The sequence below is a fragment of the Pipistrellus kuhlii genome, unplaced genomic scaffold (genome assembly GCF_014108245.1).
Source record: "Pipistrellus kuhlii isolate mPipKuh1 unplaced genomic scaffold, mPipKuh1.p scaffold_m20_p_14, whole genome shotgun sequence".
NCBI lineage: Eukaryota > Metazoa > Chordata > Mammalia > Chiroptera > Vespertilionidae > Pipistrellus > Pipistrellus kuhlii.
In genome coordinates, this window is record NW_023425449.1 from 31,178,290 (window position 1) to 31,192,177 (window position 13,888).

The 13,888-nt window shown below is 42.8% G+C and overlaps 1 protein-coding gene across 7 annotated transcripts in view; it reads left to right on the forward strand.

Annotated features, from left to right (window-relative positions):
* Positions 1-13,888, forward strand: part of CSPP1 (centrosome and spindle pole associated protein 1) — an 81,647-nt gene that overhangs the window by 60,936 nt on the left and 6,823 nt on the right. For all 7 annotated transcript variants that reach the window (XR_006741586.1, XM_045581460.1, XM_045581462.1 and 4 more), the window contains 7 exons: positions 308-454; positions 2,269-2,373; positions 3,531-3,597; positions 4,135-4,252; positions 6,440-6,579; positions 10,109-10,249; positions 11,723-11,769. Coding sequence is in view for 6 of the 7 variants with exons in the window: in XM_045581460.1 (XP_045437416.1) it covers positions 308-454; positions 2,269-2,373; positions 3,531-3,597; positions 4,135-4,252; positions 6,440-6,579; positions 10,109-10,249; positions 11,723-11,769 (765 nt within the window). In the remaining variant the exon portion in view is untranslated. The remainder of the gene's footprint in view (positions 1-307; positions 455-2,268; positions 2,374-3,530; positions 3,598-4,134; positions 4,253-6,439; positions 6,580-10,108; positions 10,250-11,722; positions 11,770-13,888) is intronic.

Here is a 13,888-nt window from a genome sequence, read left to right on the forward strand (position 1 = left end):
CTGGGGTACATTTAGAGAATTGCAGGTCAATATCCACTCATTGTATATCATTCTGTTAAAGCTGAAAGACTAGGGTAAGGAAAGAGCTGAGGCGGGAAGGCAGCTGCAGGGGAAGGAGGATCCATTCTTGCATGAATCTGTGCATCAGGCCTCTCGTGCTTTATTATTCAGCAAAAAACTTCTTGATGTTAACACTATTTCATTTATATCTTCAATTTTATATCCCTTTTAGACAAATAAGGCAGCACATTTTTGAATGGACTATAAGAATGTATGGAGTATATGTATTTTTCTCTTTATTTTAAAGCAAAGACTAAAAAATGAAGAGCTTATTCGGTTAGCTGAAGAAAGACGAAAAGAAGCAGAAAAAAAGAAGAAAGAAGAAGAAGAAAAACATCACAAACAACTCCAGCACTACTACGAAAGAGAAAATATAATTGGGAAAGAAACAAAGGTAAGCTTCAGACAAAAATGCCGACCCGGAGTTATCCCCGTTTCAGGGTGAGTGTGGCAGCGTTGTCACGTAAAGGGGAGTGGCGGAGGGGCGAGTGGTGCAGTGGCCTCTGGGGGCCCAAACCGAACTCCTGGCACCTCCTGATGTCATTGAGCTTCGTTGCTATTTCCCGGTAAGTGTGATAGGTTTACTTAGCTTGTTGTCTTGTTTCCATTGTCTGTGGGCCAGCATCCTCCAAACCCATGACAAGTACAGAAATTGAGAATAAGTGTTTGGAAACTTATGTAGCAATTTGTCAAAGTAATTTGATGTCTGTTGAATCTACTAATACAGAGCTGTCGTGTTAAAATTTTTCATTTATCTGGTAATGTGTTCTGACTCTGTGCATTTGTCCATGATGGATTGGGAATTAGAAAAAACCTGGAGGCTCACCACAGACTGGTTTGGATTCGGTACTCTGAGGCAGAGGAGGGTGTAGTTCACAGTTGGCACGTGCATCAAAGTTGTTAGAAAACTTTTCTTCCTAAAAAGCCACTTGCCCCTTAAAGGATCTAGTTCACACCTGTGCTCATATTTTAAAGCTGTATTTAAAAATCTTTATGCATAGCTATCACAGGGGGCTTATAAAAATGTATATTCTTGGGTCTCATTTATAAAGTATTTGATTTACTGAGTCTGAGGTCAGGCCAGGAATCTGCATTTTATAAGCATCCTAAGGGGTTCAGATGCAATTGGCTTGTAGACCACACTTTTTAAAAATTATGTTTTTACTGATTTCACAGAGGAGAGGAGGGGGAGAGAGAGAAACATCAATGATGAGAGAGAATCATTGATTGCTTCTGGCATGCCCCACAGTGGAGCTCGAACCCACAAGCTGGACATGCCTTGACCAGGAATCGAACTGTGACCTGCTGGTTCATATGTCGATGTTCAACCACTGAGCAACACCAGCTGCCAGGCTCTCTACTTTTTTAGTTTTTGTCACTATTTTTTTTATTTTTAGCTTGTATATTTACTTAGTTAACAATAATTTAAAAACCCTAATCTGAGAGTTAAGTCTTTTAGATGGATGTCTAATTCTATTTATATTTATTATAACCAGTCTATTTGATCAGATTAATGGAATTTCTAGCTTTTTGTTTTGCTTCCTTGATAGTTTCTTGTCTTATTATGTGGACAATGCTTTATTTACTTGATTTTCTACAGATTATATTGTCCTTTTGATTCTGCTTTTGGTCACCTAGAAGTTTTATCAGAGTCACCAGTGAATGCATTTGGTTTTCTGCTGTGCAAAGTGAACAATTTAACCTCTACATAAGCTCTGAGCTGGAGAGGTGTTTTTATACCCAAATTACAATTGCATTTTGTTGGGAGTTTTTATGTTTTCAGCATTTTGATTTTAATGTGAAGTGGGAACGGTTAGCTTTATTATACTGTAAGCTGAAATCCTGTTTTATTTTCGGAGACATGGAACCCTAATTTGATCTGGAAACTCCCTCCATCATGATGTTTTTGGTGACAAGGGATTGAGATTTTAGAAATTTATTTGTTTTTCCAGAAAAGGTTTTTTGTTTTTTTTAAATGTCCTATTTCTATTAAGATGATTTTTTAATTTTGGCTCTCTTTGTTTTTGTTGCTTTCCTAATCCTCAGTATGTTATTGTTTTGCTTAAGTTTGTTGAATTTTTTTTCGGATTTGAGAGTCATTTTAAAATAAGGATATCAAACCTATTCATGTTTATCATAACTGATATATTGTTTTTCTGACTTTTTAAAGGTAAAAGTAATTCATTAAATAAAACTTTTCCCCCCTAGCGCTTAAGACAGCCTTCTCCTGTGGTTCCTGCTCTTCAGAACAAAATTGCAGGCAAACTCCAAAGACCTCCTTCAGTTGACAGCGTTATGAGTGCCTTTATTCAAGTATGCACTTTTTCTTCTGATTGGTTGATCTTAGCTAAGTTATTTTGGGTTGGGGGATTGAATGAGATTTAAATTTTTTAAGATCTGAAATAAAGATCATGTCTACAGTAGTTTGTTTGCTGCTTTGGTTGTAACTTGGTACCCTGAAGTTAATTACCAAAATAGGTGAACATTGCAAGAACATCTTCCTGGATTGCACCCTCTGAGATCCGGACGCAGTAGGTCTGTGGTAGATAATGTGTTCTTAGGCAGAGGTGTGGGGTACATTTTGGAGGCCAGGATGCTTTGTAGAAGTCCAGATGTGAGACTGTTTAAAGAAAGGCAGTGACAATAGAACAGAGAAGGGTGACATCATCAAGATATGGTAAGAAATACAGATGGTGGTTTTCACTGACTGGTAGGCAGGAGTCTGTGACAGCCATCAAGTTTCTGGTGAGGGTTCCATGGAGCAGGTGGCTGGGAATAGAGGTTGTGGCTGAGAAGGTGGTCTGGACTGGATCTGTCGTGGAAGTCGTGAGCGCTGTTGTTTGTCAATTGAGCACGACTGACTAGGATGAGCGTGGGGGCGGTTGAAGATGGAATGCTACAGAATTACCCACATTGAAGAGGCAGAGTAAGGACATGGAGGCAGACAAAGTGACGGAGTGGCAGTGATGCCAATTGCTGCTGGCTGCTCAGTGTGTCCCTGGGATTACGGTGATGTAGGGGAGGCGGGTCAGTGAGTGATGGGTGCAGACCGAAGGCGGGCATTGGCTGTGCAGGGGAGGGGGGTGGGAACAAGGACACCATATGTACTGCATTTACCATTCAAAGCAGCAAGGCTCTGAAGGGAAGGAGGGAATGGACAAGTGATGAAGGGCGAGATAACTTTTTTAAAGGGATAAATTTTGAGGCTTAGTTGAGTTTAAGGAGAGGAAAAGGGTGGAGAAAGGGAGTGATAGGTGGAGGAAGTGGGAGTCACCAGCTCAGAGTTCAGGGGAAGGAGTTCTCTGGATGGGCAAGGACCCCACCATTTGTGGGAGGGAAGAGTGGGAGCAGGAAGTTTGTAGGGAGGATAGTGGGGAGTTTGGCTTCTTTCACATACAGTTACTTTAGAAAAGTATTCTCTTCAAGCTCTGAGTAGACACACTGAGTCTGTCTGTCATGCTTGTTAACAGGAACGTTCCGTGTCCAGGGCACAGTCTCCTCCGGTGCCTGCCAGGAAAAATCAGCTCCGCGCGGAAGGTAGGGTTACCTGCTAAACCTGTCATCTAGGACACTTTATAGACTCAGAACATTGCAAAACACTCGGGAGCTAGAGAGGGCCTGGGCCCCCTTCCCAACTTCCCCCATGAGAAAATCCTACCGAGGACAGTGTCTCCACCAGGAAGTGGACACTGTTGTGTTCTGCACACCGTCACCAGTTTCACATGTGCTCTCTGTGTGTTGTGTGGGGTGCCCTGCACTTTACCTGTGTAATTTGTGTAACTGCCTGTCAAGGTGCAGAACTATTCAATCCGTCACTGCCAAGGGATGCCCTTGTGCTGCCCCCTTATGGTGACATTCTCCTTCACCCCAAAACTTGGCTTAACTTTTGAATTTTCTGTATTATCAGAAATGTGTTTGTGAGTCTTAATGATAGTCATAATGTGATTTGTTATGTAAAACATTAAAAATAACTTTCATGACAATATCTTTCTGAACATTTTAGCTTTATGGTAAGCCAGACTATATTTCAAAGCTAATCTTTTGTTCTTTTCACTTATCGATGGGACTTTGCAGAGGAGAAAAAGAATGTGATCATGGAATTGTCGGAAATGAGAAAGCAGCTCCGGAGCGAAGAGCGGCGTCTGCAGGGGCGGCTGCTGCACTTGGACAGCGACGAGGAGATGCACATACGGCAAGTTTCACGTGGCATTTTTATTTGTTCCCAATTCTTTTGTGTTTAAGATGAGGAATCGTATGTCAGAACCTATCCGGTAATTTTAGTTTTGGAACAGGGTTAATTTTTGTTGTAAAGCCCCATTTATTAGAATGGATAGTTTGTATGTTTGAAAGTGTGTTTTTTTTTTTTTTTTTAAATATATTATTAGTGAAATTTAAAGACTAGATAAAAAATGATATTCTAGTGGAGAGATTCAGTGCAACTAATACAAAAAGAGGGTATGATTTTTTAGTCTATTTGTATACAGTAGGTATTTTTTTTTAATATATTGATTTTTTTAAAGAGAGGGAGAGGGATAGTCAGAAACATCGATGGGAGAGAAACATCGATCAGCTACCTCCTACACATCTCCCATTGGGGATGTGTCGCAATCAAGGCACATGCCCTTGACTGGAATTGAACTCGGGACCCTTCACTCCACAGGCCAACGCTCTATCCACCGAGCCAAACCAGTCAGGGCTATAGTAGGTTTTTTCTTTTTTCTTTTAACAAAATAGGTCCTTTTAAAATTAATATGCTTTTGATACACTTTTTTCAATTTCATGTCAAGCTGCATTCATAAATTTTTATCCACAATTATGGAGTTAATTCATTAAAATATGGGCTATTTAGTAGATATTTAACTGTATATTAAATATTTAAATTGAGCATTGTAACTGTCCTGTTGTACTGCCAATAACATATTTATGGTGGTGGTATTGACATAAGAGTTGAGAGGAGGAAGAAGAAAGGAAAGAAAAAGAAGAAAGAAGTAGCATTTCTTTAAGGAAAACCAGAAATACTCTCCCTAACCATGAACTGTTTAATAGGGTTAGCAGCCTCTTTTACTACTAACATTAATGTAATTAGCTAGAACTTCTGTACACCTTTTTAAAAAAAATACTCACCGAGGATATTTTTTCCATTGATTTTTAGAGAGTGGAAGGGGGAGGGGAGGAGAGGGAGAAAGAGAGAAACATTGATGTGAGAGAGACACATTGATTTGTTGCCTCCCTCACACACCCCCAGGGCTGGGGATGGAACTTGTGACTGAGATACATGCCTTTGACTGGGAATCAAACCCAAGATTCTGTGGTCTGTGGGCCAGACTGGCCAGGGCAGGACTTATGTATTTTAATGGCCTTCTAGATTTAGTATTTATTTTTGTTTTACATTTTAATGAGCCTCCACTGCAGTTCTTGACATCCTGGGTAGTTTACTATTAGAGGTCTGTGTCAGCCTTGACCAAGTAGTTTGCGGTCCTGTGAATCCGTCCCCTGAAAGGAAACTCGGAGAGCAGGGGTGTTGCCTGTGGGGATCCCGCTATTCCCCTGCCTGGGCCCAGGGAAGACTTAGGGCATCAAGAAATGAAGACCGAATCCGGCCAGCTCTCTGACCCCTCCAGCCTGGAGCTGCATTTTCAGAGCTAGAGAGGTCTGCCTCGTGCTGAGGGAAGTAGCTGGGCTAGTGCCACCTCTCATCCTTGTCCTCTCAAGTCACCCTCTTCCTCCAAAGCCAGAGTGGGAGACTCCCTTCCTGCGCCACCTCCTGTTATATTCCCTGCGAATGGAGTATTGAGTAACTAACTGGGTCTGAAGCTTCCTGAAAGCCTATTGTAAAATTAGTGGGGACTGTGGATAATAAACGTTGTAATGGGGCAGCATATTAATACCATCTTTTTCTGTATAATTTCTATTTTAGGCTGGAGGAAAGTTTACATTTATTACATGCCTGTTGTCAAGTATGCTGGGTACTTTACAGGATATAATTTCACTTAGTTCTCATACTCTTAAGACTAAAAGGGGAAGATACTATCTGCATCTTATAGATGCTGAAATCAAGGTCAAACTGCTAACAAATAGTGGAGCAGGTCTTTGAATCTTGGTTTCTCTGACTTCAAAGACTGATTTTTATGCGCCATGAACATTTTAAGGTGAAGCTAAATCATTTTACTCTTAGAATAAAGTACTTTGCACCTGAGTATTTTGGAAGATTATAAACAATGACTTTATAAATACCTTATTTTTTTAATGAGGGACTGAAGTAACAGGTATTAGAATATGTTTATAATCAACTCTGGTGAAAGATGCCAGGTTGCTTGAATGAAATGCGCACTCAGGTTTTCCTGCCGTAAATCAGTATTCATACGTTTGTCTCTCGCAGGAGGAGAGAGAGGAGCCCCATGGACGTGTTTGACATGGCGCGGCACCGGGTGCAGGCTCCCGTCAGAAGGCCGTCGCCGAGGGGCTTGGACTCGGCGACGTGGCAGAACATTCAGGACTTTAATGAGCTGAAAGACAGAGGTGTGTAGAAGGCTGCATTGTAAAGACACAGAGTGTTCTGCCCATCTCCAGTGATCTTTAGACACGTTTGTATCCATGACCTGTTGTAAGCGAGTCACACTTCTATGTGCCTTGGTGCTCCATTTTACCAGACTGAAGCTTGGCCTTGGCCTAACAGCTGGTCCAGCCTCAGTGGTGGATCAGATGGCACAGAAAGGGTGAGGAATGGCCCCTGGGGTTTCATGGAGGGTGGACAGAGCAAGATGAGCTTAGGAAAGAGACTGAGAAGGAACAAGCCGGAGCAGGACATCCTGAGAGCTGAGGGAAGAGTGTATCAGAGAAGGCATTGCCTACCGATGAACTGGAAAGTTCCAGTTGGATCCAAGGCGATTGGTGACTTCAGCTACATCTTTTCTTTGGAAGCCAACCGACTTGGGGGTGAGGACTGAGCAGGAGGCAAAGTGCTGGAAACAGTTAAATAAAACAGGCCACGGAGGAAGCTTGGCTGGGAAGGAGGAGAGGAGGATGTAGAGTTGTTACAGGAGGAAGGGGTTCAGAAGCAGGAGAGGGAGGGAGTGGTTGTTGGAGAGAGCAGGGTCTGAGTGTACAGGAGGGAATGTAGGATGTTTAGAGGCGGCGGGTAGAGGAGGTTTGATGGAGGAGGAGGAGAGCAGGGTCTGAGTGCACAGGAGGGAATGTAGGATGTTTAGAGGCGGCGGGTAGAGGAGGTTTGATGGAGGAGGAGGAGAGAAAGCTTATTAGGGAAGTAGCATAGCCCAGGTACACAGAGGCCCGGGGACTGAAGATGCTTAGAGGAACCAAAACATGTTATATGTGATATTTCTTTAGGCGCTTCCAACAGTGTTTGAGTCGAGGAGACAAATCATTGGATGTGTGTTCTGATGAACCAGAATTTAAACTTTTTCTTATTTATTTTAAAAAATATATATTTTATTGATTTTTTACAGAGAGGAAGGGAGAGAGATAGAGAGCTAGAAACGTCGACGAGAGAGAAACATCGACCAGCTGCCTCTTGCACAACCCCTACCAGGGATGTGCCTGCAACCAACGTACATGTCCTTGACCAGAATCGAACTTGGGATCTTTCAGTCCACAGACCGACGCTCTACCACTGAGCCAAACCGGTTTCGGCAACGTTTTCTTATTTTTAAAAGTAATATCTATTCTAGAAAAATTTGAATACAGAAAGATAAAAGAAGGGAAAAATCATTTTACAGAGGTTTTCTAATCTTTATTTTCGGAACCTAAAAGAAAAAAAGGAAAAGAAAAACAAGATATAATTGCCCTAGCTTGTTTGACTCAGTGGCTAGAGCATCCACCTGCAGACTGAATTCCGATCAAGGGCACATGCCCGGGTTGCAGGCTCAAACCCCAATAGGGGGCTGCAGGAAGCAGCCAATCAATGATTCTCTCTCATCATTGATGTTTCTCTCCCTTTTTTTCTTTCTTAGATTTACAGTGTCATCAAGTACATATACCACAGTTATTTAGCTTAACATTTATTGCTTATTTACTATATTCCAGGATTGTGTCATCCAGAGGTCTCACAGTATGGTTAGGGAACTTGTGAGGTCAAAACTACTTTTATAAAACTAAGATATTGTCTATATCACTTTTATTCTCTCACACGTGTATAGGTTTTCCAGAGTTAATGGCATGCGATGACTTCATTGCTCTGAAGCTAAGATGATGTATGTGTGTGAGACAGAGACAGACAGACATTGGGTCCTCAATTTTTAAGAATATAAAGAGATCTTGAGATCAGAAAGGTTTAAACCATAAAGCAGCCATTTATTTCCTTAAATTATTACATCCAGTTCTTACCATGTGGCTTAGTTGTTACCTCATTTTCAGAGAGGAAACAGTCTAGAGGTGGTGAAGTCAGGGTCCAGTCCAACAAGTATGTGTCTCCAGGGTCTCTCCTGTTAGCTTTGCCCTTACCATTTTTAATTAAAAAAAAAATTTTTTTTGATTTTTTACAGAGAGGAAGGGGGAGAGAGAGAGAGCTAGAAACGTCAATGAGAGAGAAACATTGACCAGCTGCCTCTTGCACACCCCCTACCGGGGATGTGCCTGCAATCAACGTACATGCCCTTGACCGGAATCGAACCCGGGACCCTTCAGTCCGCAGACCGACGCTCTATCGCAGAGCAAAACCGGTTTCAGACATTTTTAATTATTAAATATTCAACGTGCTTTGCATTTTTCACTATTATTTTGACTATTTCTGATCATAGAGCTTTTTACATATTTAGGATAATTTCTTTAAATTATATCCTAATGGTATTATTTAGAAGGTCAAAGGGAATATTTTCAAGGCTTTTAAAATACATGGACTATTTTTATTCTCAAGATTTAAAAAATTAATGTTCAACATTTTCATTCTGATAAATTGATACTCTTGAATTTGTGGCAAAAGTAAATTCTTAAACTGTTATTTCCTCCCATAGTGACATTTCTCCTAGAGTTCTAGCCAGTTTGCTTTTTTTTTTTTTTTTCTAAATATATTTTGATTTTTTTACAGAGAGCAAGAGAGGGATAGAGAGTTAGGAACATCGATGAGAGAGAAACATCGATCAGCTGCCTCTTGCACACCCCCTACTGGGGATGTGCCCACAACCAAGGTACATGCCCTTGACCGGAATGGAACCTGGGACCTTTCAATCTGCAGGCTGACGCTCTATCCACTGAGCCAAACCGGTTTCGGCTAGCCAGTCTTTTATCTTGCTTCCTACATTTTATTTGCAAGGGATAAAAGGTTAATTGGCCAATAACATATTTTCATGTTCCCAGTATATTACAGGGATCAGCTGTGATTACACTGCCTCACGGCTGCCTGAGTTTTAGCTGATGACTCACTGTGGGATGTATCTGTGCAGTTACCCTGCCATCTGCCTTGGGCATCTGGAGGGCATGGGGTGGTAGGAATAGGGAATAAATACATTAAGCTGCTGCTCGTTCTGGGCAGCTCCCTTATAATGTTATGTTTGTGAAAGGAATTTATTTAAAGAACTAGAGGCCTGGTGCACATGCACCATAGGGTCTGGCCTGCACCCTCACAAGCAAGGACCCCGCAGAGGATGTCGGATTGCCAGTTTCGGCCTGATCCCCGCAGGCCTGGGATGTAGTAATGCATGAAGCAGCAGGCAGCCGGGGAGGAGCCCAACCCCGTTCCCGCTCATCCCGGCCCCCATGGTACCTGCCCCTGCCGCTCTATAGCACAGCTGCGGAGGTGGGTGAGGCTCATGCTTGCCAGCCATGAGCCCTGTGCCTGTCAGTCAGCTGAGTGGTAATCCCACTGTGGGAGTGTACTGACCACCTGCATTGAGCATCTGCCCCCTGGTGGTCAGTACACATCATAGCAACTGGTTGTTCAGACACACATAGGCTTTTATATATATAGATATTAGTTTTGTGTTAATTATGATGATTTCCCACTATTTATATTGTCCCTTGATTTTGAAATTAAGGCTACTCATGTTACAGTGAAGATTTTAAACACAGTTTTATAACTTATTTTTGGGGACAGATTCAGTAACACGTGCGGATCTGAAACTTATGTACCCGGATCCTCCAAGAGATCAGTACACCTTAGAGATCCAGCAGCAAGCCCTGCTGAGAGCGCAGCAGAAGAGACTGAACAGAATAAAAATGCAGGAAGGTGCTCAAGGTAAGAGAGAATTATTGCTTCCATAGGACAAACGGGTTTTATTGAGGCTTTCTTTCTCCATCTTTTGTGTTCATTTTGTCCAAGGAAGGCTCCTCCTACTGGCAACTCCACGACCACAGACCCTTTCAGCTTTTAGACCCAGGAACGGTCTGCTTGGCTTGGTTGGGGTGAGGAATTCCCTCCATCCATGCCTGAGCGGGGCCTAGCCACGCGCTAGAACCAGGACTGGTGCCTGGATGAGGCCATGTGACACAGGGACTAGGACCCAAGGGAAGGCATGCTGGGCAAACACATCAGTGCCTTCCCTATGGGGCGTTTCTCTACTGTGTGCATCTTTTAAATTTTGATATGGTATTAAGTTGGTAGAGCATTGGCTTATACTGTTGGAGAAGTAGATGCTAAAAAGTGTAAGGATGATGAATGCTGCGAAGGAGAAATCCGGGGTCCCTTGGAGTGTAACGGGGTGATGGTGGTTGGGCACCTGGAGGCAGTGGAGCAGGCTGCTTCAGAGCATCGATGTGACCGCATGACGAGATGGGTGACTGCATGACCCCAGCACATATTGCACCAGCCTTTGGGCCTTGGAGGATAGCCATGGGAAATGAGTCATAAAAGTGCAGCATCCAGGAAACAAGAATAGGAGGAAGTGTATTTAGGAAAACTTCAGACCCTACTTGGCAGGCTGCACATCTGAGGAACCTTTAACTGTGTGAGACTCACAGGAGTACGAGGTGCCACACTTCAGGCCCGTATCACTGGTCAGGACTCGGGTAACAGTTGATCTAGGGGTAGTTTCTCCTCCATCTGATACAGAATTTTAAAGTGGTTTCAGTTCAGGCTCTTCTGCTATCATCCATTGATAGCAGAATAACCCAAATTCTATGATAGTGAGCCAGTCTCCGGGGAGAGAAGTACATTCTTCAACTTTTATATCCATTTTAGTGGAATTTTCTTTAGGAGACCCAAAAGTAGTCTCCAGGTAGATGCAGGTGCATTTTGGTACTGGAGGTCTCCATCCCCACAGCAACCACCCCAGCTTCTGATAAACATTCAGAGGCACGTGGGAATGCCGGTTAAACTGGAGGGGCCTTGGGGATACGGATCCAAAACCTTCCCCCCGGGACCAGGTTAGCTTCCTTCAGATACATGTGAGGAAGCCCACTCAACAAATTTCCACAGATTGTAGGATTATGGGAAGATGGTGGAGAATCCCGCCTTGTTTTCTTTTCCTATAGGCATCAGCTCTAAGTGCACAATGATTTTACTTTTCATATTTATTGGGAATAGGAGAATTTTACCCAACTAGAATGAATGCTGGACTGTATTTATTGATAAGTAATATCTTAAAAGCAGTTTGTAATGTGATGGTTGACAAGTAATTTCCAGTACAGAGTCACAAAAGATATTCTAAAATTTATTTTACTTTTCAAATGCTTTTTAACCTTTTGTTTTTTTCTTCCCCATCGGCTACAGTAGACTTGGATGCCGTCCCAAGAGATCAAGTACAAGATCACAGAATGGTAAGAAACCAGTTCTAATTTTTCAAGCGTTTTTTTTTTTTAGGAATATGAGAAGTATTCCAATTTTGAACTTTTGGGAAAATTGAATTAAGAATTTTAAATCTTGTTTCATCAGTGCATTGGGTAGCTAGAGATTTGCTTGGCAAATTCATTTGTCAACAGAGCCGAATATCAACAGTACAACAATTGAAATTTTTTTTGAGAGCCAAATTTTTAAAATTTCTTCCAAGAGCTACATGTGGCTCGCGAGCCGCAGTTTGCTGACCACAGGCTTAGACTAGAGCTTGTTCAAGTTAGGTTTTAACTGTGACTTCAGGCAAGTTTTACTTACATCCACCCTCAGAGGCAGGTGCTGTAAGTATTAAATTCATTAATATTTGCAAGCACAGAGGGATCAGTGTCTGCCATAGTGGTTGGCCTATAAAGAAGAGGCAAGGTAAGGGGGTCACTCTTATCCCCAGGAGGTGACATCTGTGCAAACAGTGAAGAAAAAGTTAGGGATGAGCCATCTCACTGAACAAATGTTTATTGAATACTTATTATCGACCAGATACTGTTCTCGGTGCTGGAGTACAGGAGTGAACAAAACAAAACTCCCCGCCCTCTGAAGGCTTACCTTCTGGTCCGAGGGAGAGAGAGAGAGAGAGAATTTTGGAATTGTGGGGTTCTGGAGAGTGACAGCTGGGAGTCCTGGGTGAGGCAGTTTACGATTTGAAATAGAGGAAGTAACATTCCAATAAGGACGTCGGGGAGTGGGACAGAGGAAGCAGGGGCCCAGCGGTGGGGGCCTGGTGTGGGCCGGAGCAGGGAAGAGACCAGGAAGGCTTGAGCGTCCGAGTCCAGGGGCTGGCTGGACTGCAGGGCCTCACAGGCTGACATGGGGTTTTGCCTTTTACATGGTGAATATGTTGAGAAGTTTCCAAAGTTTTTGAGCAAAAGAGTGATGTGATTTATTTCATGTTTTACCCTGATCACTTACGACTCTTCACTGAGAATAGACAAGGGGACAGGAAGCTACTACTGTCATCTGGGTGAGAGGTCAGGTGACATAGCCTGGGCTGGAGCAGGGGAAGTGATTGGACTCACTTTGAAAGGAGATCTGAGAGGATTTTTGACAGGTTGGACGTAGGGTATGAGAGGAGTCAGAGATGGGCTTCAGGGTTTTTTGGCTGCGAGTTGCTATTACAGAGACTGAGAAACGGGAGTAAAAAAATGTAGGGGTGGGAGAAAAATCAAGAACTTAGATTTGGATATGGTAGGCTTGAGATGCATTTTAGACAAGCCGTTGGAGCTTGCAAGTAAAGAGCCAGAATTCAAGAAAAAAGATGGAGGTTGGAAATGGTACAGTAGCATTATCCTCGCTTTCAGGTTATGAAAGTAAAACCCTTGCCGTGTTCACAGTTGCCCAGGAAGTAGCTGCGGGTGCTTGGTTTTAACTGGTGGTGATGGTAACAATGACAGTGGCTAACAGCTACCACAGCACACTCTGCACCTCCCTGTGCTGTGCAAGATCACAGCCAGGCAGCAGTAAAGCCCAGGTTTGAACCCTGGAGCTCCTGTTCCCGGTGCCGTGCGGCCTGAAACGTACCGACACCGCTTCCTGGACACTGCAGGTCTGCTGGTCTCTCTCTGAGGTGACCACATTTCTCCGTGAAAAGATACTGAAATTTAACGTTTAGAATTTTGGTTAAAATGTCATATTTTGTCAGTCTTGGCTTTTTACAAAAAAGCTCATAAATTTTCAGATCTTTTTCCTAGAAACTGGATTATAAAAGATACGGGATGAATATGGAGAGGTTCAGTTATGAGAGGACTGTGATGGAGGTTGGGGAGTATGTGTACTTAAGAACAGCTGGTTCAGAACACATGGTAAATATTGGATGCTGTTATCAGCTAGAAAGCAGTCAGAGACAATGGGTATTAAAAAGGGGATTTGAATTTGTTTCCTTATAAAAACGACAGCTCTTCATGGGAGTGATGCAGCACATCCTAGAAATCTGGTGAGAAGGTGAAGTCACCTCTCACATTGAGAGCTCATTACAAACCAAACCCTAGTGTAACTTTTTTTTTTTTACCCTACTCGATGTCCCTCTGGAAACTGCCATTGTCTGAGGGCCTG